Genomic DNA, 23,327 nt, shown 5'->3' on the forward strand with positions numbered 1-23,327 from the left:
GACTGAATTCTCTCCATTATCCTTAAAAATATCAGCACTGTTGATACTATAATAATGGGATAGCTGTTGGCTCCTTTGCAGCTGGATCATTATGAATGGGAAGTAAATGTGGAATGGAATCCAAATGGCCTAATCTTGAAACCTGTCTGATAGCCTGGTATATTCACATACCAGGGTGCAATTTTTGTAACTCTATCTTGTCCAAAGTAATCATGCTGTATTTGTTTTCAGTAAACTGTCCATTTATATTCATTCTTTGAGCATCTAAAAAGTCTTTGTTCAGGTTATGCTTTGGCTGCACTGCTGAACTGAAAGACTAGGACACATCTCTGACTGGGCACCTATGTGTATAATCTATTTCTATGCGGATTAAAAGCTGGGAGAGCACAAACAGGCTATGTGAATGTAACATGAAAGGCCACTAACCAACTCTGTGGTGCCAAGGTCTGAGAAGGTCTGAGAAACTAGTGTCATCATGGCATTTGTAGAGTTGCAGGTTCAGAAAACCACCCAACCAGTATTAACAAATATAACAAGTAATAATATGTCTCTCTCTGCCCCTTGGGTCTTCATGAATTGTACTTCTCATTGTTACCTTTACATTCCTCCTTTCCGGCTCAACTGTCATAAAGGACTTAATCACAATCTCTTTTTTAAAAGATAGGCTCACAATCCTTGATGCCTATCTAAAAAAGATGATGCATCCCCATTTGCACAGAGACAGAGTTTTTATCCCTCACAATTATTTCCTCTCTTAGCTACTTTGCTACTTCTCTTAGCTAGGAAACATTGCCAATTCCAACATTCAGAGGGGATTAGCAGAAGGAACACCATAAGTTATACTTCTATATAAACATTTTTAGTCTTTTTTACACCAAGCAAGCCAGAATATCATTTGCACAGCAATCAATTGATAAATGGATGTGGTTAGGTGTTACAAATACATGTCCAATTGCACTTCCAGTCCACCAATTGCAAGTATTATATTGCAATTTATACAACTGATCAAATCTGAACATATCCTTGAATATTTTACCTTTATTTCTGGAGGCAATGACCACCTAAGAGATAATTTCCTGACAACATTGGTGTCTTTTCACAACAGGTGTTTTCTGTGGATATGGACGGTTCTAACATGCAGGTGGTTTTAAACGTATCAGTTGACTACCCTGAGAATTTGGCTGTGGATTGGGTGAACAATAAACTGTATGTGGTCGAGGCCAGCGTCAACAGAATTGACATGGTGGACCTTGATGGAAGTAACCGGGTCACCCTCATCACTGAAAACCTTGGAAACCCGAGAGGACTAGCAGTGGACCCTACTGTTGGGTAAGGACATCTCCCAGTTTCCATCCATTCATTCCACCCATTCTCAGTCTCCATATGCAATATCTGTCATGCTCCATTGGAATGGAAAAATAGGGGGGTTGTGTGTGGCTGTGAGATTAGGAGATTGCCCTGGGTGGATTAGTGAGGAGCAATGTAAGTGATGACCCTCATTGTAATATAATACAATAGTTTAAGGGGGTAGGAGAGCCAGAAATTACATCGTAAATTAATGTACAGCTGTTTGGTGAAATGCAGAGCCACCCACCTTGAGACAGAATGTAATGCTGTAGATACTTAATTAAAAAGAGAGACGTCTCCCATGTCCTTTCTGGGATGGATACATGTAGTGTTATTTCTATGTGCTGCACAGTTGTCCTCAGAGAGGATTAAACATATCCCCTTTTTCACAGGTATATGTTTTTCTCTGATTGGGAAGCATTGAATGGACAACCAGGTCTGGAGCGAGCTTTCATGGATGGTACTAACCGTTATGGGATCATTGGGAGTAAACTTGGCTGGCCAGCTGGGATCACACTGGACATTGAGGCCAAACGCATTTATTGGGTTGACAGTCGCTACGACTATATTGAAACTGCATCATATGATGGTCTTCACAGGTAAATCTGTCATATATTGTGTCTCAAAATGAACATATATTAAAAATGTTTCAATGAGTTATTTTAAAAACAAGCTAATTCCCAAGAATGAAGTAGAATCCTGACCCTAAATCAGGAAAAAGAGTCTTGCATCTCCATTCTAATAGATCAGTGATAATATTTAATACACTGATATTTAAACAGAAAAACTGTGGTCCATGGAGGTTCTGTCATCCCGCACCCATTTGGCATCAGTCTCTTTGAGCACACTGTTTATTTCACGGACTGGACAAAGATGGCTTTGATGAAAGCCAACAAGTTCATGGATAGCAATCCTCAGGTGGTTTACAGTACGTCTCAGACGCCACATGGAGTAGCAGTGATACATCAGCTGAAACAACCACATGGTAAGCCCTTTTACTGAGCCAAATTTGTCTTTTTCAAAGTTGTCCTTTTCTAGATTTCTGCTATTGTTCTTGTAGAAAGAGCTACAAATGGTTATGGTAAAAAAATCACAATCTAATTTATTTCATATGAGCTTCTCTTTCATGTTTTTTAAGTATTTGTTTGTTTTTTTCTCTAGTGCCAAACCCATGCAGTGTAGACAGAGGTGGATGTGAGCAGATTTGTGTTCTGAGTCACAGGAGTGACAATGGAGGTCTTGGTTATCGCTGCAAATGTCGCATTGGCTATGACCTACATGCTGATGGAAAACGATGTTTGGGTAAAAAAAAAAATCTTTTCTGTTTCTTGGACAGTCGTCAACATTTTTCCTGAATTAACTTCCCAAAGATGGCCCTTCCTTCTACAGCATCCAGTAATTCTTTCTTATTTTGTCATGATGTTTTCACATGACAGAAGAACTTTTGACTGTGGATGACTGTTATTGCTCAGGTCTTCTGATATCCTATTTGCAGCTGTGAGGCAGTTTCTGCTCTTCTCCAGCCAGCTGGCTGTAAGAGGGATCCCCTTCAATCTCTCCTCTCAGGAAGACATTATCCTGCCTGTCACTGGATCACCATCCTACTTTGTTGGGGTGGATTTTAGTGCTGAAGATGATACCATCTTCTTCTCAGACACAGCCAAAGATATTATTTACAAACAAAAAGTGGATGGGACAGGTAAGAATCAAGTCTGTGTCTGTAGTTAAAGTGTTTGTAATATCCTCCTTATTGTAGACAGTTATAGCATAAAAATTCATAGTAATACAACATAACACACAATAAGATAATGAAACACATGTGAAGTGCGTTTCATTATTGTGAAGTGCTGCTGAAAAACTTTCAGCAGCTAAATTGTTTCCTGTGTTACCCATACTTACATCCTTGGAAAACTTCTTTCCTAGCAGAGAGCCCTACCATGTGATTCAGCCAGCTTATACAGGGAGTTAAGGGAGTGCCTGATGGGGCCGACTGGTACAATGGGGGAGTGAATGGACAGTGGAAATGGATCATGTCATCAACTTACATCTCAAACTAATCACCTGAAAATGGCTAGGGGAATGTTTTGCAATGCAGTTTGGATGTTTAATTTCTAAATGATCACTTTAATTATAAAAAACAGTTCATAGTGTGATAATTTGCAAGGTGATACTCTGCTGCCCTGCTCAATGGTGTTGTTTTTGGTGCTGCTCTAGTTTTTTTTGTCTGGTCCACACAGGGAAAATGCAAGCTGACAGGCTATTTATTTAAATGTGTTCCTCTTTCATCTCAGCGGTAAATGGGGTTTTGACTGCTTTGATCTGCACAGGCAGGGAAGTACTGGCAGCCAACAGAGTGGATGGAGTGGAGGACCTGGCCTATGATTGGATTTCAAAAAACCTCTACTGGACTGACCCACGATACAGGAGCATATCTGTAATGAGGCTGGCAGATAAGTCTAGGAGAGCCATCATACGTAACCTTAACAACCCAAGGGCTATTGTGGTGCACCCTCTCATTGGGTAAATCAATAATGAGATCTGAAGAAATTATAGTTGTTGACTTGAGTGAGCAAGTCTGAGTTTTGTTCTTTTGTCTGCAAGGAGGTTACAATATATAGGGCAGCATTCAATTCACCAATTCACAGAATGACACTGCCCCAATATATATGAATGAAAGAGTTTATAGCCCATCTGTACTTAATAGTCTACATTTAAATCAAATTAAATATTTTTTTTTCTTTAAAATATGTGAATTGATGAAACTATACTGAAGCTGATAATACTAAGTGTATATGTCTTACATCTTACTTTGCTTTTAAGGATAGGGAACTGTCATCATAATGTGAAATGCATGCAGCCATTCATAAAATATGTTCAAATTAAGCCCCCACCTGATAAAATGAATCCTTATTAAGAACAAGCTGTTTCCAACAGCCTCAAAGTCATAAGGCCAGTGTGTCCATGAGCTGAGATTAGTTCAATGTGAAGGGCAGTGTTGTAGGTAATACTAAGAAGTTGGCTTTAACTGAAAAGCTCAATAAGGTGGAGGAATCCAAAAATAAATCTATATAGTGGGGGTTTATTTCACCGTGGTAATATTTTAAAGTATTCAGTAGTTAGATTATTGAGTGGAATATGACATTGCTGCTTTTATTTATTTATTTATTTTTTTGACAGGTATATTTTTTGGACTGATTGGTACCGGCCAGCAAAGATAATGAGGGCATGGGGTGACGGGTCACATGCCCTGTCCATTGTAAACACAACTCTTGGCTGGCCAAATGGCCTAGCTATTGACTGGAGGTAGGTCAGAAATACTACAACCATATGCAAAGTCCCACAATGCAGTTTCTTAATTACATACAATATTTCTTTTTTTTCACCCATCATTTATGTTTATTATCTTGCATTGAAGTAACTGAGTGAGTCTTTACTTTTTCTTTCTTCCCTGCTTAAACATCTACCCAGCTCAATGCGTCTGTATTGGGTGGATGCCTTCTTTGACAAAATAGAGCATAGCAGTTTTGATGGAAAGAACAGGCTTTCACTGGACCGCATAACCCAGATCTCCCACCCATTTGGTCTCACCATTTTTGAAGGTAATAAGTCCTTGTGTAACAAGTTGTCTGTAAGGTTCCTCCACAGGGCAGTGAGTTTGGTCTAAATACAGTAAAGAGCTTTCAGTGTACTCTTGAGCTCGAATTGTGGTTTGTCATTCCTGCTTAAGTACTTATCTTGTCAGATGAGAGAAAAAAATCAGGTTTTAGCATCACCACCGCTGTTATCAGGAAGTGATAAACAATTTAATAACTGAGGCTGTGTTCTTCGGCTTGTGTCTCATCAAGGCTATGCGTATTTCACGGACTGGCGTCTGGGTGGCATTGTACGTGTACGCAAGACTGATGGTGGGGAGATGGTCATTATTAGAAGAGGGATCAGCCACATTATGCATGTCAAGTCTTTCAACTCCAACTCTCAGACTGGTCAGTAATGTTATTCACTGCTTTGGTATTCATGAGCAGCTCCAGCTTGAATGTATTAGTTATATCCCTGTTAATTACTGTTGACTTTGCAGGTTCCAACCTCTGCAACAGGCAGACAAATCCTAATGGGGACTGCAGCCACTTTTGCTTTCCAGCCCCAGACTCGCAAAGGCTGTGTGGCTGCCCGTATGGCATGAAGCTGTCACCCAACCAACAGACATGTGTGGAGGACCCTTCCAATGAGCCCCCTACACTGCAGTGCGGAGCCAACTCCTTCTCCTGTGGCAACAGCAAATGTGTCCCAAACAGCTACAGATGCGATGGTGTTGACGACTGCCATGACAACAGTGACGAAGTTAACTGTGGAATTAACAGTAATGCTTTTTTGTAACTCCAGTTCATTTTACGTTCCTGACCTGACAATGAATTAAAAAAAGTTTAATTCCCTCTTCTTCTTTTTTTTTTTTTTTTGAGAGGGGGAGGGGGTTAAATGAGGCACAATAATTATATTTAACCAAGATTATCTCTTATTTTCAGACAACACTTGCTCCCCCTCTGCATTCACCTGTGCCAATCAGCATTGTGTGCCTGTGGGATGGCGCTGTGATGGGCACAATGACTGTTTTGATAACAGCGATGAGAACAACTGCCCAACACAGGTGCCTGGAACATGCCCTGCCAATCAGTTCACCTGTGCCAACCACCGCTGCATCCCGCATACCTGGCGATGTGACACTGATAATGACTGTGGGGACGGTTCAGATGAAGCTGACTGCCGTGAGTATTCCCAGAGGCATAGATGAATAGAATTTGTCCAGGTACTTATTTGGAAATAATGAACAACGGATAGGCATAAATAGCTTCTATTCCTTGCAGTGATTAAACTTTGTTTCAAGAAATGAATCAGGAGTCTATATGACAGGAAACAAAACAACGACAGTCCAAAGTAACATTAAGTAGTATAATTTTTGTTCTTAAAATATTTTTAATCAAGATCTGTTCAGTCTTGTATTTTATTTGCTTGGAGATCATTGTCAATGGGTCATATTCTTTTCCAACAATTTATGCTGACAGATCTAGGAAACACATGCCATCCAGGACAGTTTCAGTGTCCAGACCACCGCTGTATAGATCCAAACTATGTCTGTGATGGTGACAGAGACTGTGTGGATGGGGCAGACGAGCAGGGGTGCAGTGAGTACCACAGTAGTTTGATCATTGCCAGCTCAGATGTAAGCTTTCCCATCAAATGACTCACAACTTGCTTCACCTGAGCTTTCCATTGTGACTTATCGTTGACCAGAGCTTTATCTCTGTTTTCCAAAGGAAAGGAATCTATTAATTTGTTCATTCAATCATCAACACTTGTTTTCATGAGCTAAACATTGTCAGTTGTAGAGGTTGATTGAATTCTCTCTAAAATTCAACAAGCATGTGCTAAGCCTCTTTATGTATTGATCTCATTACTTGTTTTGCACAACAGTGGAGCTTATCATACATACACAACTGAAGAAATATTGAATATCAGTATTAACATACTCAACTGGATTTTTCAGTCTACAACTGCACTGTGAATGAGTTCAAGTGCTCCAGTGGTCACCAGTGTATCAACTCTTACTACCGATGTGATGGCGTCTTTGATTGCAGTGATCGCTCAGATGAGCAAAGTTGTCGTATGTATTTAAATGCTTTCTTAGAAGTTATATTACTCAAGAATGGCACAGTCATGATTATCAACGAGCTGGCTGTGGTGTTTCACAATCTATTCCAGCTACGAGACCTCCAGGAATGTGCCACCACGAGAGTGAGTTCCAGTGCCAGTCAGACGGCAGCTGTGTCCCGGCCACCTGGGAGTGTGATGGTCACCCAGATTGTGAGGATGGCAGCGATGAACACCATGCCTGCCCACCTCGTACCTGCCCCTCCACACTCTTCCGCTGTGACAACGGAAACTGTGTGCTACACAGCTGGATTTGTGATGGGGACAATGACTGCAGGGACATGAGTGATGAACGAGACTGTCCCACGCCACCTTTCCGATGTCCAAGTTGGCAGTGGCAGTGCCCTGGCCACAGCATGTGCATCAACCTCACCACAGTATGTGACAACACTCCTGACTGCCCCAACGGTGCTGATGAGTCTCCACTTTGCAGTAAGTCTATTCTCTACTTTTGTCATTTGAGTCAGCATGGGACATTGTTTTGTTACATTTTCAAGTTTGTTGGTCTCTTCAAAATCAGTTAGTTTCACATCACATTATAAACAGGATCAAACTAATGTTGTTTCGTGCAAAAAAAATTTTTGTAACTCTTGTTTTTTGTATAAACAGGGCTTTGTTTCACATAAATTTTCTGTTTAAAGTGAACCTTTTATCTTTATGTTAAAATCATGCATGTGTGTGATTTGACCTGTAGTAACCTGAAAATGATATGTGATTTTTCTTGCCTTTCTCACAACTTTCAGATGAGCCTTTGCCAGGTAGGACCAAACTCTCAATCACTGGTAGAATGCCACAAGTAGTGTTGATCAGTTTTTCAATACAAACTGTATTCATAGATTTAATAGTGATAGACTTTTTTCAAGCAATCAAATGAAATTTTTTCTTGCTCATAAAATGTGTGTGGTCAATGTTACAATAATGTTCCGTAAATATGCATGAAAAGCAGTTTACTAGCAATTCTTGGGAACCTTCATAAAAGTAGTTAGTGCCTTGTTGGTGTCATTAGAGTACAGTGTGTATATCAATTACATGATGTGATGTGTTTCTATTTGTGTTTATGAGTCATCTATTTGGTTTAATTTAATTTAACTTGTAATTTTCAACACTAAAATTTGCTTTGCCCACTCCTAACTCAGATCAGGAGAGCTGCTCTGACAACAATGCTGGCTGCACACATGGTTGTATCCAGGGACCATTTGGGGCCCAGTGCACATGCCCTGTGGGTTATCAGCTAAGCAATGACTCTAAAACCTGTGAAGATATAGATGAGTGTAATCCCCCTGGACTTTGTAGCCAGCACTGCTTTAATGAGAGAGGCTCCTTCCGCTGTCACTGCCAGGATGGCTATACTCTTGAGGCAGACCAGCGAACCTGCAAGGCCTCAGGTCAGGAAAATGATGTATACCTTTTTTGCACTGAACATTTTGGTCTCCTGTTAGTTGTAAATAACAACCTATAATTTCATAATGCAGTAGCATAGGAAATAGCCATATTTTTTGCTCAAGAGTGCTTTGGATGTCAACAGGATTTGCCTATAAAACTCGTATATCAGTTTTCTCTGCTGTGATGGCCTGTGAGGCAGGAATTAGCTATTATAAGGGGGAGCTTCGCCCCCACACTGTGAGACCAACACACTGTCTTTCTTCTTCCATGTCTCTCTTTGCTGCTCTGATTTCTTTAGATAAGGCAAATAACATATATGTCACTCACTGGCCATCACTAGTGTAATTAGGACATAATACCAACAAAGGGCTGTTTATGGGGAGCGTGCCTGACATGAGCTCCTCTTCCACACAGATAACCTGCTGAAAGGCTTTGCAGCACAATAGGTCATTATTTGGACAAAAGTGCATTCCCCAAGAACTGATATTTGAGTAGGATCTGTTTAATGCTCCTGTTGTACAGTTTAGGTAAACACATGAATGCTGATAAATGCTATTATTAGTCTGAAAATAGACATGAAAAATAAGTAATGGATTTTATTTGATTTTTGCATCCAGATTCTCGTCAGGCCTTCTTGCTCGTCGCTAGTCGAAATCAGATAGTGCAAGATGACATAACCACACAGCCAAATGTGGTCCGCTCACTGGTTCGAGACGGACGCAACATTGTGGCTTTAGACTTTGACTCTGTCACAGACCGTGTATACTGGTCAGATACAAGCCAGGACAGAATATGGAGTGCTCACAAAAATGGCAGTGACAGAACTGTGGTGAGTTCAATTTAAACATTTTTGACCATTTATGTATGCGCATGCATGTAGAAATAGCACTACCAATTAAGAAATTTAACTAAGAAAAAATGTCTGGACAGATATTCGACAGTGGAGTGACTGTCACAGAAAGCCTGGCTGTAGACTGGGTGGGTAGAAACCTGTACTGGACTGACTATGTCTTGGAGACTATTGAAGTTTCAAAGCTGGATGGCACCCACCGGACTGTATTAGTTAGTGAAAATGTCACCAATCCTCGAGGCTTGGTGCTGGACCCAAGAGACAGGTCAGTGATTCAGAGGAGCATGTTTGCTTTGCATCTATCTGTCTTGGAATGCAAATCATGCATTGCGTTTCATTGTTGAAGCTATTGGTGTTCAATGGAGGCCGTTTGTTCACAGTGCACACCTGATGTTCTGGACCGACTGGGGGAGGAACCCCCGCATTGAGAGAGCCAGCATGGATGGAAATTTGAGGACTGTTATCATTCGCAACAAGCTATACTGGCCTAATGGCCTCACCATAGACTATCCAAACAATTTGTTATATTTTGCTGATGCCTACTTGGACTTCATAGACTACTGTGATTATAGTGGCAACAACAGAAAGCAAGTTCTGGCCAGTGACTTGGTGAGTATGTGAAAAGGCTGACTTTATCCTGACAAATATTCTGAATTATCTGTATAGCTTTTATCTGTTTTCTAAAAGTGAACGGAACAAAAACAATTTCTTTGTGAATAGTATGTGTAAGACACACTTTTTTTCTTTTGCTACTCTCTATGAAAAGGTACTGCAACATCCCCACGCAATTACCATTTTTGAGGATTTTATGTATTGGACCGACAGATACATCAACCGCGTGATGCGAGCCCATAAGTGGCATGGGGAGAACCAAACAGTGATGCTGTTCAACCTCCCTCAGCCCATGGGTCTGGTGGCAGTACACCCAGCCAGGCAGCCAGCAGGTATGCTATGTTTCATGAGCATTAGCTAATACTGATCATTGTGTTTTGTGAATGTTTTTGGTTGATAATAATGTAAGATGTCCAATGTTTTTGTAATTGTATCTAAGAATAATCCTAGGGCAATATCAGAGGATTATTTTCTTCATACTTTTTGTATATGTGATTTTGTGTTCACCTGTGTGGTTTGACAATTTTTAGGTGAAAATCACTGCCTGAGGAGCCCTTGCACTCATATATGTCTGCTTTCTGCTGTGGGGCCAAGGTATTATTCATGTGCCTGTCCCTCAGGCTGGATTTTGGCTGCCGACCAAATCACCTGCACCAGAGGTATGCATCCTGTCAAATGGGAAATACTCGTCACTCAGTCTCATAAAAAGGAAGTCAGGCCAGATGCAGTTTATAAGTTGATGCATTCATTAGGTATTAACCTGTGTTGTGTTTACATTTGTAAATGAAGAAAATGTGTTATGGGAGAAACTATGGTGCTTCATTTGCAGCCATCCCAATGTTATAGAAAAGAAAATCTTTGAAATCAATAAACTTGTATCATAGATTGATCCAGGTGCTCGTCAACAGTCTCCCCTTTAGTTTCTTTTGTAATCTACTGGTAAGAATATTAGAAATCATATAAGCCTGCCTTTCAAGGTCTTAAAAAGACAAGGGACCTTTAATTCAAGGTCCAAGGAGTCCCCCCTAGGTCAACAGCTTAATTCAGCTCAGGTTTCAGCACGCTCAAGCCAAGCAGAACACAGTGTCCCCCAGAAGCCAACGATTATCCAAGAATGAAAATGCCCCACAGCCATTCATAGATTCTAATCTCTGATGACAAAAGAAAATCTGATTGTGGGACCAACTTTCACCAGTCAGTCCTCTCTATAGATAACTGTCAGTTTTGGATTCTAGTTACTAGTTACTATTTACAGACTCTCTTTACTATCTCTGTGTTACTCCTAGTTGATGATCCATTCCTGGTGGTTGTGAGAGATAGCATCATTTACGGGATTTCCTTGAACCCAGATGACAAGAGTAATGATGCTATGGTACCTGTTGCTGGACTTCAGAATGGCTACGATGTTGACTTTGATGACAATGAGCAGACCATCTACTGGGTAGAGCACCCGGTATGTGACTGTCCAAAGACACTTTTTCTCATTTCTCAGACCTTTGTCAGGCATTATGAAGAAATAGAAATCATGTGTTGTGCAGAGGCTTAGTGCTACTAAGTTTACAAAGATATAGTGCCTTCACAAAGAGACATAACTGCACTTGTATTATCATTGTGCATATCATGAATTAGTTCACAACTCATCCTCTTAGGGCAACAATTAGGAAATGGAGTTTACAGTAAAAGTTAAATCTGTCTTCCTTTCTTGAACCAGGGTGAGATTCACAGGGTGAAATCAGATGGTACTAATAGGACAGAGTTTGCCCCTGCAGCCATTCTGGGCTCTCCTGTTGGCCTGGCCTTAGACTGGTTAACAGAGAACCTGTACTACACCAATCCAGTTACACAGTCTATTGAGGTGAGTCAAATAATATCCTGCTCTGTGGTTGTTGTTGTTGTTGTTTTTATCCCATTCTGGCTTATATCAGCCTAGGATTAAATAGTGAAGCATCACAGTTAAATAGTACAAAAAGTGGATCTGTGTTTGTTTGTGCTCGGTCAGGTTTTGAAGTTGAGAGGGGAAGTACAGTACCGGAAAACTCTAATCACAAATAATGGCTCTCCAACTGGCGCTGGCAGTCCCATTGGCATTGCAGTGGACCCAGCACGTGGGTAAGTCCTATTTAACACAGTCCTGGCACAGACTCTCATCCCCTAAGCTACTGAGCTCGAACAGCCTCCTCATCGCCTCCTGCTCTGCCTCTAGGGATAACTGAAACAATGTTACTGAATTCTTGACTGCACTCTCAAAACCTCAGCACTACACTACGGAGTGTTGTGAAGAAACAAGAGCATCTTTAATAAACCACCACTTTTTACTCCCATAGGAAAATAATGCAACTTTTAATGTGGCCACTGCATATTCCAGCAGAGACAGTATCACTGTTATTATATATCAATAAGTGTATACAATAGAGCCAAGACTAAACTGAATATGTCTGAAACATGACCTCTCGCCTACATTTTTTCATGTCTTTGAAGCAAACTGTACTGGACAGACCAGGGAACAGAGAGTGGCATTCCTGCCAAGGTGGCATCTGCAGACATGGACGGCTTAAACCCTGTCAGTCTGTTTACTGGGAACCTAGATCACATTGAGTTCCTCACCCTAGATATCCAAGATAACAAGTTGTACTGGGCTGTGACAAGCACCGGCATGGTGGGTCTTTATGTTCTGTTCATTCTGTAGTTCTCACAAATGTAAAATGGAATTTACCTTAATGTTGGGAACTATACAACAAACATATACTGAATTTCATTGTCTGCCTGACATTGAATATCCATAGATTGAGCGTGGTGATCCAGATGGGAATAACCGTATCACCATAGTGGCAGGCCTGTCTCACCCGTGGGGTGTGGCTGTCCATCAAAACTACCTCTACTTCACTGATCGGGACTTTGAGGTCATAGAGCGTGTGGACAAGTCCACAGGTGCCAACAAGGTTGTGCTGCGAGACAATGTTTCAGGCCTCAGAGTTCTGAAAGTGCATTATAGAGAGAGTAAGTCTTGCAAGAAAACATCACGTAGAGAATATTTCTCCTTAATTGCCATCTGCCCTTTTGTGTGACACTTTTTATTTGTTTGTCACACTGTTTTCTCTGCAAATTCAGCCTCTGCAGGTACATCCAATGGCTGCACCAACAACATGGGAGTGTGTGAGCAGCTGTGCTTGCCCCAACCACAGGGTTTTTTCACTTGTGCTTGTGCCACTGGTTTTAAGCTTAATGCTGACAACAGGACCTGCGCTCCCTATCAGTCTTATGTCATCATTTCCACCCTGTCTGCAATTAAAGGCTTCAGTCTTGAAGGGACAGATCACTCTGAGGCCATGGTGCCTGTGGCTGGGAGAGGTCAGTTATAATGATATACTGTTTTAGTTACATCTGTTATCTATAAATCTGTTATATAGGTTGTATAATAATGTTTCAAAGACACTGATTAACTCAAAAAGCATTCTTAAAGTAAATTAATGAACAGAATAACTGACTGACTGTAATTTTAAATTAATTGCAGCTTCTATTGACTAGTTTATTCTCTTTCAGGTCGTAATGCGTTACACATTGATGTGCACATGGCTTCTGGTTTCATCTACTGGTGTGACTTCAGCAGCACTGTGGCAGCACAGAACGGGGTCCGACGCATTAAACCAGATGGTTCAGGATTACGTAGCATTGTTACATCCGGAATAGGACGCAATGGGATACGAGGCATTGCTGTGGATTGGGCTGCAGGTAATCTGAGTGGTCAACTCACAGGTCCATTCTTGTTTTCTTTAATTGTAAATCTACAACTAAATCAAAGGAAGAAAAAATCATATATAATGTTTATTATTGGATTATCAATATCAGTGATATCTGTTAAGGTGTTTGTGTATGTTATGTAATACAGCATACTTAGAATTATGTGAAAGTAAAAGATAATCTCATTCATTTGCTATGGAGTTGTTGCTTTTTAATTTAACAGAATAAAAGATTGAATTAGCTAACCCTAGTTTGTTAGCCAGCTTGTTATTGATAACCTCTTGCTCTAATATGATGTAAAACGCTTTGCTCGCCTGGTTTGTGTCCTCAGGGAACTTGTATTTCACCAACGCTTTTCTGACAGAGACTTATTTGGAGGTGCTCCGCCTGAACACCACTTTCCGCAGGGTGCTCCTGAAGACCCAAGTAGATATGCCACGGCACCTTGTTGTTGACCCCAGGAACAGATACTTGTTCTGGGCTGATTATGGTCAGAACCCAAAAATTGAGCGAGCACTTTTGGATGGAACCAACCGAACAATTTTAGTGTCATCAGGCATTATTACGCCAAGAGGTCTTGCTCTGGACTTGCAATCTGGCTATGTCTACTGGGTGGATGACTCCCTTGATATGATTGCTCGAGTCAATCCCCATGGAGGGGAGACAGAGATAGTCAGGTACGGCAGCCGCTACCCAACTCCTTATGGGATCACAGTGTTCGAGAGTACCATCATTTGGGTTGACAGAAATCTCAAGAAGGTGTTTCAAGCAAGCAAAGAGCCAAGAAGTACAGAGCAGCCTGTTGTCATTAGAGACAACATCAACATGCTGAGAGATGTTACCGTCTTCAACCAGCGTACCCAGCCTACCTCCACTCAGGAGCTTAACTACAACCCCTGCATTGAGGCCAATGGAGGCTGTGCCCATTTCTGCTTTGCCCTTCCAGGTTCTGACACAGGCAACCAGAACAAAAAATGCAGCTGTGCATTTGGAAATCTTGCAGCTGATAATGAGACCTGTGTAGTGTCAAGGGATGACTATATCATCTACACAACTGAGAGCACTGTGCGAAGCTTGCGCCTTGACCCTGAGGACCATGTGCTGCCCTTTCCTGTGGTCAATGTACCACGTACTTCAGTGGCACTGGATTTCGACCTCACCGACAGGAGGATCTACTTCACTCAGAGCTCAGGTGAAGGTGCAAGCAAAATCAGCTACATCAGCCTGTCCTCTTCCACCTCAGCCCCTGTAGTAGTGGCTTCAGGTAGGTTTTACACCAACCATATTTTTATTGATAGACTTTGTATGACTGTAGGGATTTATATCGTGATATTACTAATATTTCCTCCCTGTGCTTTGACAGATCTTGGGGCTCCTGATGGCATCGCCTATGACTGGATCAACAGAAGAATTTACTACAGTGACTATATTAACCAGACCATCAGTTCCATGTCTGTGGATGGCTCTCAGAGGACCATTATAGCCCATGTGTCAAGGCCAAGGGCCATAATGTTGGATCCCTGCAGTGGGTGAGACAAAAAAAACACACTGTCTTTGCTCATTAGATTAAACTGGCATTTAGAGGTAAATACTTTTGTAGTCATTAAAGCACAAACCATGAACCACAACAACACCTGTAAGTCTAGCTCGGGACATTTACTCATTTGGCAAAGACTTTTTCAAAGTGATAACTGTGAAACATCAGTAAACCCATGTTGCATATCATTTCTGATCTTTCCATCCCTTTCTGGCTCTGGTTTCCCATCATATCTCAGACATTGCAATGGAAAGAAATGCTCCCTTGTTCCACAGGTACATGTATTGGACAGACTGGGGAACCCATGCAAAAATTGAGCGTGCAACCTTAGGGGGAAACTTCAGAATAGAAGTTGTGAACAGCAGTCTTGTGTGGCCCAATGGACTGACCCTGGACTATGAAGAAGAAAGGCTTTACTGGGCAGATGCCAGCTTGTGAGAAAATTGTTTAAATGTGTAATCTCCGTTGTTTACTACAATGTCATGACATACCTTAAACTACTATTGTTTAATTATTTAATCTCTGCTATCAGGCAGAAGATTGAGCGATCCTCCCTCACGGGGTCCAATCGGGAAGTCATTGTCAGCACAGCCATCTACCCCTTTGCTATGACCATGTTTGGCCAGTTTATCTATTGGACTGACTGGAACACTCGCAGCATTTATCGTGCCAACAAGCATGACGGCTCAGATCAGATGGTCATGGTTCAGAACCTTCCATCTCGGCCAATGGACATCCATGTTTTGGCCAGCAGGAAGCAGCAGCAATGTGACAGTCCATGTCAGCAGTTTAATGGTGGCTGCAGCCACATTTGCACACAAGGTACACACAGTTCAGCCCCTGTCACTTCACCATAACCAAACCATAATACTTTGTGCAGCACATTAAATTCCTCCCAACTGAAGACTGCTATATACTATTTAATCTTGTTAGGACCCAACGGAGCTGAGTGTCAATGTCCATCAGTGGGCCGCTGGTACCTGGCCGACAACAAACACTGCATCCCTGATAATGGGACTCGTTGTCAGCCAGGACAGTTCACCTGTATGAATGGCCGCTGTATTCGTGCCCAGTGGAAATGTGACAATGACAACGATTGTGGAGATGGCAGCGATGAGTTGGAGAGAGTCTGTGGTAGGTTATTCTGAAATACAATGAGTTTTATTTTTCCATTCTTATTTGAACTCATTTTAATGTCTCTGTTGACTAATAGTGACTATAGTAACAGTTGTGGAAGATGTGGTCCTGAGGGGAACTCTATTCTTTTTTCTGTTGAGTCCAAATCTGCTCTAACTCTGCTAACAAGTCTTTTTTTCCATTCTAAAAAATGTCAATTAGGACATCAACCTGATTTCAACTATATTGGTGTGTATGCATGCACTTTTTGATTCAATTTCCATTAAAATGCTTCCTCTTCTTAAATGATAACACAAATCAACACTAACACATGAATGAATTTGTTTACATCTTTGCATGCAGTCCCACAGATGCTGTCATCCTTTATTGCATTGTCAGGTAAAATTAGTGTCTGCTAAATACATATGTTGTTCCTGTTTCTCATGTCCTTACTCTATAATAACTAGAGCTGTGAATTGTCCTTGATTCTGATTGGCAGCCTTCCATACCTGTGAGCCCACAGTGTTTACTTGCGGCAATGGGCGTTGTGTGCCCTATCACTACCGCTGCGACCACTATGACGACTGTGGGGACAACAGTGATGAGGTGGGCTGTCTTTTCAGACCGTGTGACCCCAACACGGAGTTCACCTGCAACAATGGGCGCTGTATTTCTAAGGACTATGTTTGCAATGGCATCAACAACTGCTATGACAACGGTACCTCTGATGAACAAAACTGTCGTGAGTATCCTGAAGTTGTACATATAAATTAAAAAAGGATTAACTTTTCATCAAAGGGGGGAAACTAATACTTTTGGTGTGCTTGTTTTGATATATAAATCATTCAGCGGAGAGAACCTGCCAACCGGAACACACAAAATGCCAGTCCACCAACATTTGCATCCCACGTTCATACCTGTGTGATGGAGACAACGATTGTGGGGATATGAGTGACGAGAGCCCTACACATTGTGGTGAGTGCAATAACATCTTTTTTTCTGCTCCTATATTATACTAACTTACGTCTAGCCTAAATCTGCCTTTTTCACATCAGAGATTTTGACCTGTCCATACCAGCAAAAACTGGGCTGTAATTAATAACTAATAGTCATTCCATTCTTAATCAGTGAACAAGGGTCCTGGTATTGTGAATGGTTAAAATGGACAGTTAAACTGAACAATGGCGATAGAATTGATCATGTAGCCCCCACTTTGTTGTTAAAAATGAAAAACACTGTGTGGCAGTCTGTAACTTAAAGTAATTCTGAGTATTATGCACTGCAGTATGTTTTAATCTGCTCGCTTTTGCTAAAACCAGATTTTAATCAACCTTAAGTTGTAAGAGAGCTAACAAAAGACTTAAGATAAGATCATTGTTTGCCTTCCCCCAAATGTCCTTAAGTCCTCCTTCATGCCTCTTTGTATCCTCGACATAGCTGCCTCCACATGTTCCCAGAGTGAGTTCCGTTGCTCCAGCGGCCGCTGCATCCCTGCCCACTGGTACTGTGATGGAGGTGCTGACTGCACAGACAGCTCTGATGAGCCCCTCTCCTGCAGTGAGTATCGCACAACTCTCTCACCCCCAAAACAGTTCTGTTGTCTTTGTGTGTCAACCCCCGTCCCATTATCAGCTGCTCGGTTATTGTGTGTTTGTTTCTGTCCGCCAATCTGCATCTGTGTGCTGGGTGTGAGAGAGTGTGGTGAGTGATGCAGCGTAGAGTGCTAGTCACTAGTGTATCCCTTTGTGGACGATGTGGTCAGTCAGGCCTCCTATTGTGTGCGGCATTCCTCTGTGGTGACGCCCCTCAGTGTCCGCTGACAAACAGCACCTCCCCCTCCCTTTGTCCACCAGGGGTTACAGAGCCTCACTTTGGCTTTTGTTTAGATAGCTCACCATGCATGGGAATGTGGGGCTGCCATTACTATTTTGAAAGCTTTGCCAGCATTGTATTGAGCCTTCTTTATAAGTTGGGAAGCAGTGGGGGAAGTACCTGAGATTTGTATTCACAAAAGGGCAAAAAAGTTTGTTCTAAAACATTTATATTGGATATGAATTATTTTAATCACTGAAGTATGTTTTTCTTGCTACATCATCCACAGTCTAATGTTATATGATTTGTGTCTGTAGCTACACTGATCAGAACCTGTAACACCGATCAGTTCCGCTGTGATGATGGCAGGTGCATTGCCTCATCATGGATCTGTGATGGGGACAATGACTGTGGAGACATGAGTGATGAAGACCAGAGGCATAATTGTGGTATAATTTCATCATATTCCCTTTTGCTTTTCTTCCCCCTTTTCCTTCCTTTTTTGAGTCTTCTTTCATTATCCTGTGCATCTTCCCAGTTCTTCATTTGAATACCTTATAGGCCAACCTTTTATTCACTACCACTTCGTGTCTTTTATCCTCCCGGATTCCTTTATCTGACACTTATTCATGACCCAGCTGGACTAGGATAAACACTACTGTGGGAGACTCCCAGTGCCCAACATCATAGTTTTCTGTACAAGAGCTCCAGTCCAAGAAGTTGCCATTCCTGATTTCGCCTGCTTCACTAGTTGTTTTGCGGAATTATCCTTTATCTGGCTCTCTGGCTAAGGGAGGATCAAGACTCCGATGTCGCACCAATGTGTGCTCTAACAATAAGATGCCCAAAGCGAATGCTTTTAGCACTGCCAGTGCCCCTGCAGGGGGCTTACTTCAAAATATGTGAATCAATCAGACTAGATGGCTAAAGAATTTGACTTCACTTCAACATGTTTTGAAATACACTTTGGAATGTTTGGCTTGCCAAAAATGCAAGTTGACATTTGGTCACCGTTATCATTATTTAGCTTCCCATCAATCCCCCCTGCCTGAGTTTGTTTTTATTTTTTTTTATTTATTTATTTTTTTTGTTGGTTTTTCTCAGCCAATCGCACATGTTCAAGTGCAGAGTTCACCTGTGCGAACAACCAGCCACCTCAGAGGAAATGCATCCCACTTGACTGGGTGTGTGATGGAGACGCAGATTGTGCAGACGCATTAGACGAGCATCAAAACTGCACACGTAGATCCTGTGGCATCAATGAGTTCACGTGTAGTAATGGCCTCTGCATACGAAGTTCCTACAGGTTTGCGAAAACCTTTCATTAAATATCCGAAACAACATCTCTCATTTCTGATCATTCTGTCCAGATAGTTGAATTTTTGTGACCTCTCTTCTTAAACAAGGTGTGATCGACGTAATGATTGTGGGGACAGCAGTGATGAGCAGGGCTGCACTTACCAGGCCTGCCAACAACACCAGTTCACCTGCCAGAATGGCCGCTGTGTGTCCCGTGACTTTGTCTGCGATGGTGACAACGACTGTGGCGATGAATCAGATGAGCTAGAGCACATGTGTCAGACACAAACACCAACATGCCCTCCTGCAGAATTCAGATGTGAAAATGGACACTGTATCCCCCTGAGCCAGGTGTGTGACAGGAATGATGACTGCTCTGACAACAGCGATGAGAAAGGCTGCGGTGAGTGAAGAGATTTTCAAGATAGCTGAGGGAAAGAAATAACTGTGTGTGTGTGCCAGAAGTGGTTGGATCATGTCTCAGCATTTCATATGTACATAGAAAACTCACTTATATGTATGTCGTTAAAAAGTTAATGATAAGCCAAAGTTTAGATCAAAAAGGTAGTCTGAAAAAAACTGTAAAAAAGTTAATTAATTTATAGTTAAATAAATTTATACAAGAACATAAATCATCTCATCACTTTACTTCTTCTTTGTGAATATATAAATCTGACATTTTTGTTGTCACTCATGACTTTAAAAATGTTATTTCTGCTGTCATCCTGTTACTATAGGTATCAATGAATGCACAGACCCATCCATCCACCACTGTGATCATAACTGCACTGACACACCCACCAGCTTCATCTGCACTTGTCGTGCTGGCTACCGCCTCATGTCTGACAGTGTAACCTGTGATGACATTAATGAGTGTGCAGAGACGCCAAGTGTGTGCAGCCAGGTTTGTGAGAACACTGTTGGCTCATTTGTTTGTAAGTGCACACCAGGATTCTTGCGAGAGCCAGATGGCCGCAGCTGCCGTCAGAACAGCAATATCTCACCATACCTCATCTTCAGCAATCGTTATTACCTGAGAAACCTGTCAACAGATGGGCAGGCTTACTCTCTGATCCTGCAGGGCCTGACCAGTGTGGTGGCCTTGGACTTTGATCGTGTTGACAAGCGGCTCTATTGGATTGATGTAAGCCGCAGAGTGATAGAGAGGATGTCCTTCAATGGCAGTAATAGAGAGGTGGTGGTCAATGGAGTTCTACACGGAGAGGGTCTTGCAGTTGATTGGATTGCAAGGAAACTCTACTGGGTTGACAGTTTTTTGGATTGTCTCAAAGTGTCTGAACTGGATGGTCGCTTTGTGAAGAAACTGGCTGAGCACTGCGTTGATGCCAACAACACCTACTGCTTTGAAAACCCCAGAGCCATTGTGTTGCATCCAAAATATGGGTGAGTAAGAATTAAATCTTATGGAAGAGTATGCTGATAGGGCCACCTGATGGCTGAATGGTTAAGGATCATATCATAAGTGATATGATCCTTGGTCAGCTGGACCATTTGCTGCATGTCTTTCCCCATCTCTTCCTTTGCATTACCTGTCTCTCGCTATTGTTTCTATCATATAAACCCACAAAATGGCCAAAAAATAAATGGAAAAATAGATTGATATATTGGCAGGGATTGTGTTAATGGAAATATTCTCAGCAGTATCAGTATTGTTTAGAGCAGTAAATTGCTAAAATAATTTAATCGGTAGAAATGTTTTCATTGAAACCCAAGTAAATTGACATATAAATATATATATACTTATATATTTGTGATCTAAAGAGATTTTCTTTGATTGGGGTTAGATATGTGTTCTGGACAGACTGGGGAGACAAAGCTTTTATAGGTCGTGTTGGAATGGATGGGAACCACAAAGCGGCCATCATTACCACCAAGATAGAGTGGCCCAACGGGATCACAATTGACTACACTAATGACAAACTCTACTGGTCTGATGCTCATCTTAATTACATTGAGTAAGTACATTTGTTGAGAGGTCATCTCTATTTTAGCCAACAGTGCAGAGGGACTAGAAAAGCTTTGACTCTTTTTTTTTTTTCGTCAGATTCTCAGATTTGGATGGTCAGCACAGACACACAGTGTATGATGGAAACTTGCCTCACCCATTTGCCCTGACTGTGTTTGAGGACAGTGTATACTGGACAGACTGGAACACACGCACAGTAGAGAAAGGCAATAAGTATGATGGCTCAGGCCGTCAGGCCTTAGTGAACACCACTCACAGGCCATTTGACATCCATGTATGCCATCCTTACAGACAACCCATTGGTGAGTGGAAATACTCAATCTGATTACACAGATTTCAGATTATGACTTTTGCCTAGAAAATGGTTGTTCTTTAATCTTCATACATCCAGTTCAAGTTGATTGAAGTGGGGGTATTTACTATAAGATGAGCAGTACCTAGCCTGTACATATTCAGCTGTACTGAAGTGAGACAATCTGACTGTGGTTTTCGCTTTGACAGTAAACAATCCCTGTGCAATCAACAATGGAGGCTGTTCCCACCTTTGCTTGATCAGTCATGGAGGGCGAGGACACACCTGTGAGTGCCCCGATCATTTCCTGACTGTCCAAATAGGAGGTGTGACCCGATGCCTTCCCATGTGTACTAGCACGCAATACAGATGTGCTAACAATGAACGGTTCGTCCATCTTTCTTGTTTTATGATGTGATGTGTAGCATATAAGCATTTATAATATGTTATATTCCTTGACGTTTGTTAGTGGTAAACTGTGACTGGAAATACATCAAGGAAATGAGACTGTTGTTGGTGAGCAGGAATGGTTTTGTTAAAATCATTAAACATAAAGACATTTTTCTTAATTAGTTAGTCCTTCTGTAGACTTAGGCTTTTTTTTTCATCTTTGCATTACTTTATATTTTTTTCCACTTTTTATTCACTGAGAATATACATTTTCTATTTATTTGGACTGTGTTTCATTTTGAAACTGAAAATTTTACCATAGCAGTTTTCTCACTTTTGATTGATAGAATTGCGCCATCTGCTGTTGCTGCCGTAATGCTCACTACGGTAATGGGAAAGGGAATTGAGTTCAGGAATTTGCTTTTGAGTTTGCTTTGTTGACATAATTTTATACTTGTAGTCAGAAATTTTTTTTTTACCTAATCTAATGTTTTCATTTTTATCTGCACCTTGACAGCTGTATTCCTATATGGTGGAAATGTGATGGTCAGAGGGACTGCAGAGACGGCTCAGATGAGCCCTCCACCTGCCCAACTCACCATTGCAGACTCGGACAGTTTCAGTGCAACGATGGAAACTGCACTAGTCCACACTACCTTTGCAACAGCAACCTGGATTGTCATGATGGCTCAGATGAAGACAGTGTGCTGTGTGGTAGGTAGTGCCTGATTTTGTGAGCTATTTTTCTAAAAATTACAACGTGTTTGGTGCTTTGTTTGACAGTTTTTACTTTTCTATGTTTCTTAGGACTTAACATGTAAATATATCTTCCTTCCTAGCAACACACCAATGTGAAGCCCACCAATGGCAATGTGCAAATAAGAGATGTATCCCAGAGTCGTGGCAATGTGACGGCGAGGATGACTGCGGTGATCAGTCTGACGAGAACTCCGCTCACTGCTCCACCAGGATCTGTCAACCTGGACAGTTCAAATGCCGCAATGGACGCTGTATCCCCCAGAGCTGGAAATGTGATGTTGATGATGACTGCGGTGACAACTCTGATGAACCTTTAGAGGAATGCAGTAAGTTATACAGTTTCGCTTTACAATTTGTTTCTTGATTTATTTGTTTTACTTTACTGCAGAGTCATAGAGTCACATGAGCATCAAACCTGTAACTCAGATGAAGAAGACATGCATTTGCAAGGCATTTGTTGTTGTTTTTTTTATGTACTTCCTTAGCCCTCTTTACTTATCTT

At 41.5% G+C, this 23,327-nt stretch overlaps 1 protein-coding gene across 1 annotated transcript in view; it reads left to right on the forward strand.

Annotated features, from left to right (window-relative positions):
* lrp2a (low density lipoprotein receptor-related protein 2a) overlaps positions 1 to 23,327 on the forward strand; it is a 42,489-nt gene that overhangs the window by 9,224 nt on the left and 9,938 nt on the right. The window contains exons 12-55 of the mRNA XM_029530060.1: positions 1,106 to 1,329; positions 1,740 to 1,946; positions 2,130 to 2,332; positions 2,509 to 2,649; positions 2,843 to 3,046; positions 3,675 to 3,867; positions 4,525 to 4,650; positions 4,816 to 4,946; positions 5,193 to 5,330; positions 5,423 to 5,704; positions 5,868 to 6,107; positions 6,405 to 6,524; positions 6,887 to 7,003; positions 7,102 to 7,482; positions 8,187 to 8,435; positions 9,051 to 9,262; positions 9,364 to 9,548; positions 9,664 to 9,892; positions 10,050 to 10,227; positions 10,426 to 10,554; positions 11,182 to 11,348; positions 11,607 to 11,750; positions 11,895 to 12,004; positions 12,374 to 12,551; positions 12,679 to 12,892; positions 13,004 to 13,243; positions 13,436 to 13,624; positions 13,965 to 14,897; positions 14,997 to 15,162; positions 15,446 to 15,604; positions 15,703 to 15,992; positions 16,104 to 16,304; positions 16,786 to 17,028; positions 17,136 to 17,261; positions 17,724 to 17,843; positions 18,416 to 18,547; positions 19,203 to 19,404; positions 19,505 to 19,800; positions 20,135 to 20,801; positions 21,203 to 21,373; positions 21,463 to 21,686; positions 21,886 to 22,063; positions 22,584 to 22,780; positions 22,906 to 23,151. Coding sequence (XP_029385920.1) covers positions 1,106 to 1,329; positions 1,740 to 1,946; positions 2,130 to 2,332; positions 2,509 to 2,649; positions 2,843 to 3,046; positions 3,675 to 3,867; positions 4,525 to 4,650; positions 4,816 to 4,946; positions 5,193 to 5,330; positions 5,423 to 5,704; positions 5,868 to 6,107; positions 6,405 to 6,524; positions 6,887 to 7,003; positions 7,102 to 7,482; positions 8,187 to 8,435; positions 9,051 to 9,262; positions 9,364 to 9,548; positions 9,664 to 9,892; positions 10,050 to 10,227; positions 10,426 to 10,554; positions 11,182 to 11,348; positions 11,607 to 11,750; positions 11,895 to 12,004; positions 12,374 to 12,551; positions 12,679 to 12,892; positions 13,004 to 13,243; positions 13,436 to 13,624; positions 13,965 to 14,897; positions 14,997 to 15,162; positions 15,446 to 15,604; positions 15,703 to 15,992; positions 16,104 to 16,304; positions 16,786 to 17,028; positions 17,136 to 17,261; positions 17,724 to 17,843; positions 18,416 to 18,547; positions 19,203 to 19,404; positions 19,505 to 19,800; positions 20,135 to 20,801; positions 21,203 to 21,373; positions 21,463 to 21,686; positions 21,886 to 22,063; positions 22,584 to 22,780; positions 22,906 to 23,151 — 9,682 coding nt within the window. The remainder of the gene's footprint in view (positions 1 to 1,105; positions 1,330 to 1,739; positions 1,947 to 2,129; positions 2,333 to 2,508; positions 2,650 to 2,842; positions 3,047 to 3,674; positions 3,868 to 4,524; positions 4,651 to 4,815; positions 4,947 to 5,192; positions 5,331 to 5,422; positions 5,705 to 5,867; positions 6,108 to 6,404; positions 6,525 to 6,886; positions 7,004 to 7,101; positions 7,483 to 8,186; positions 8,436 to 9,050; positions 9,263 to 9,363; positions 9,549 to 9,663; positions 9,893 to 10,049; positions 10,228 to 10,425; positions 10,555 to 11,181; positions 11,349 to 11,606; positions 11,751 to 11,894; positions 12,005 to 12,373; positions 12,552 to 12,678; positions 12,893 to 13,003; positions 13,244 to 13,435; positions 13,625 to 13,964; positions 14,898 to 14,996; positions 15,163 to 15,445; positions 15,605 to 15,702; positions 15,993 to 16,103; positions 16,305 to 16,785; positions 17,029 to 17,135; positions 17,262 to 17,723; positions 17,844 to 18,415; positions 18,548 to 19,202; positions 19,405 to 19,504; positions 19,801 to 20,134; positions 20,802 to 21,202; positions 21,374 to 21,462; positions 21,687 to 21,885; positions 22,064 to 22,583; positions 22,781 to 22,905; positions 23,152 to 23,327) is intronic.

The sequence above is a fragment of the Echeneis naucrates genome, chromosome 21 (assembly GCF_900963305.1).
Source record: "Echeneis naucrates chromosome 21, fEcheNa1.1, whole genome shotgun sequence".
In the NCBI taxonomy this organism is placed as follows: Eukaryota; Metazoa; Chordata; class Actinopteri; order Carangiformes; family Echeneidae; genus Echeneis; species Echeneis naucrates.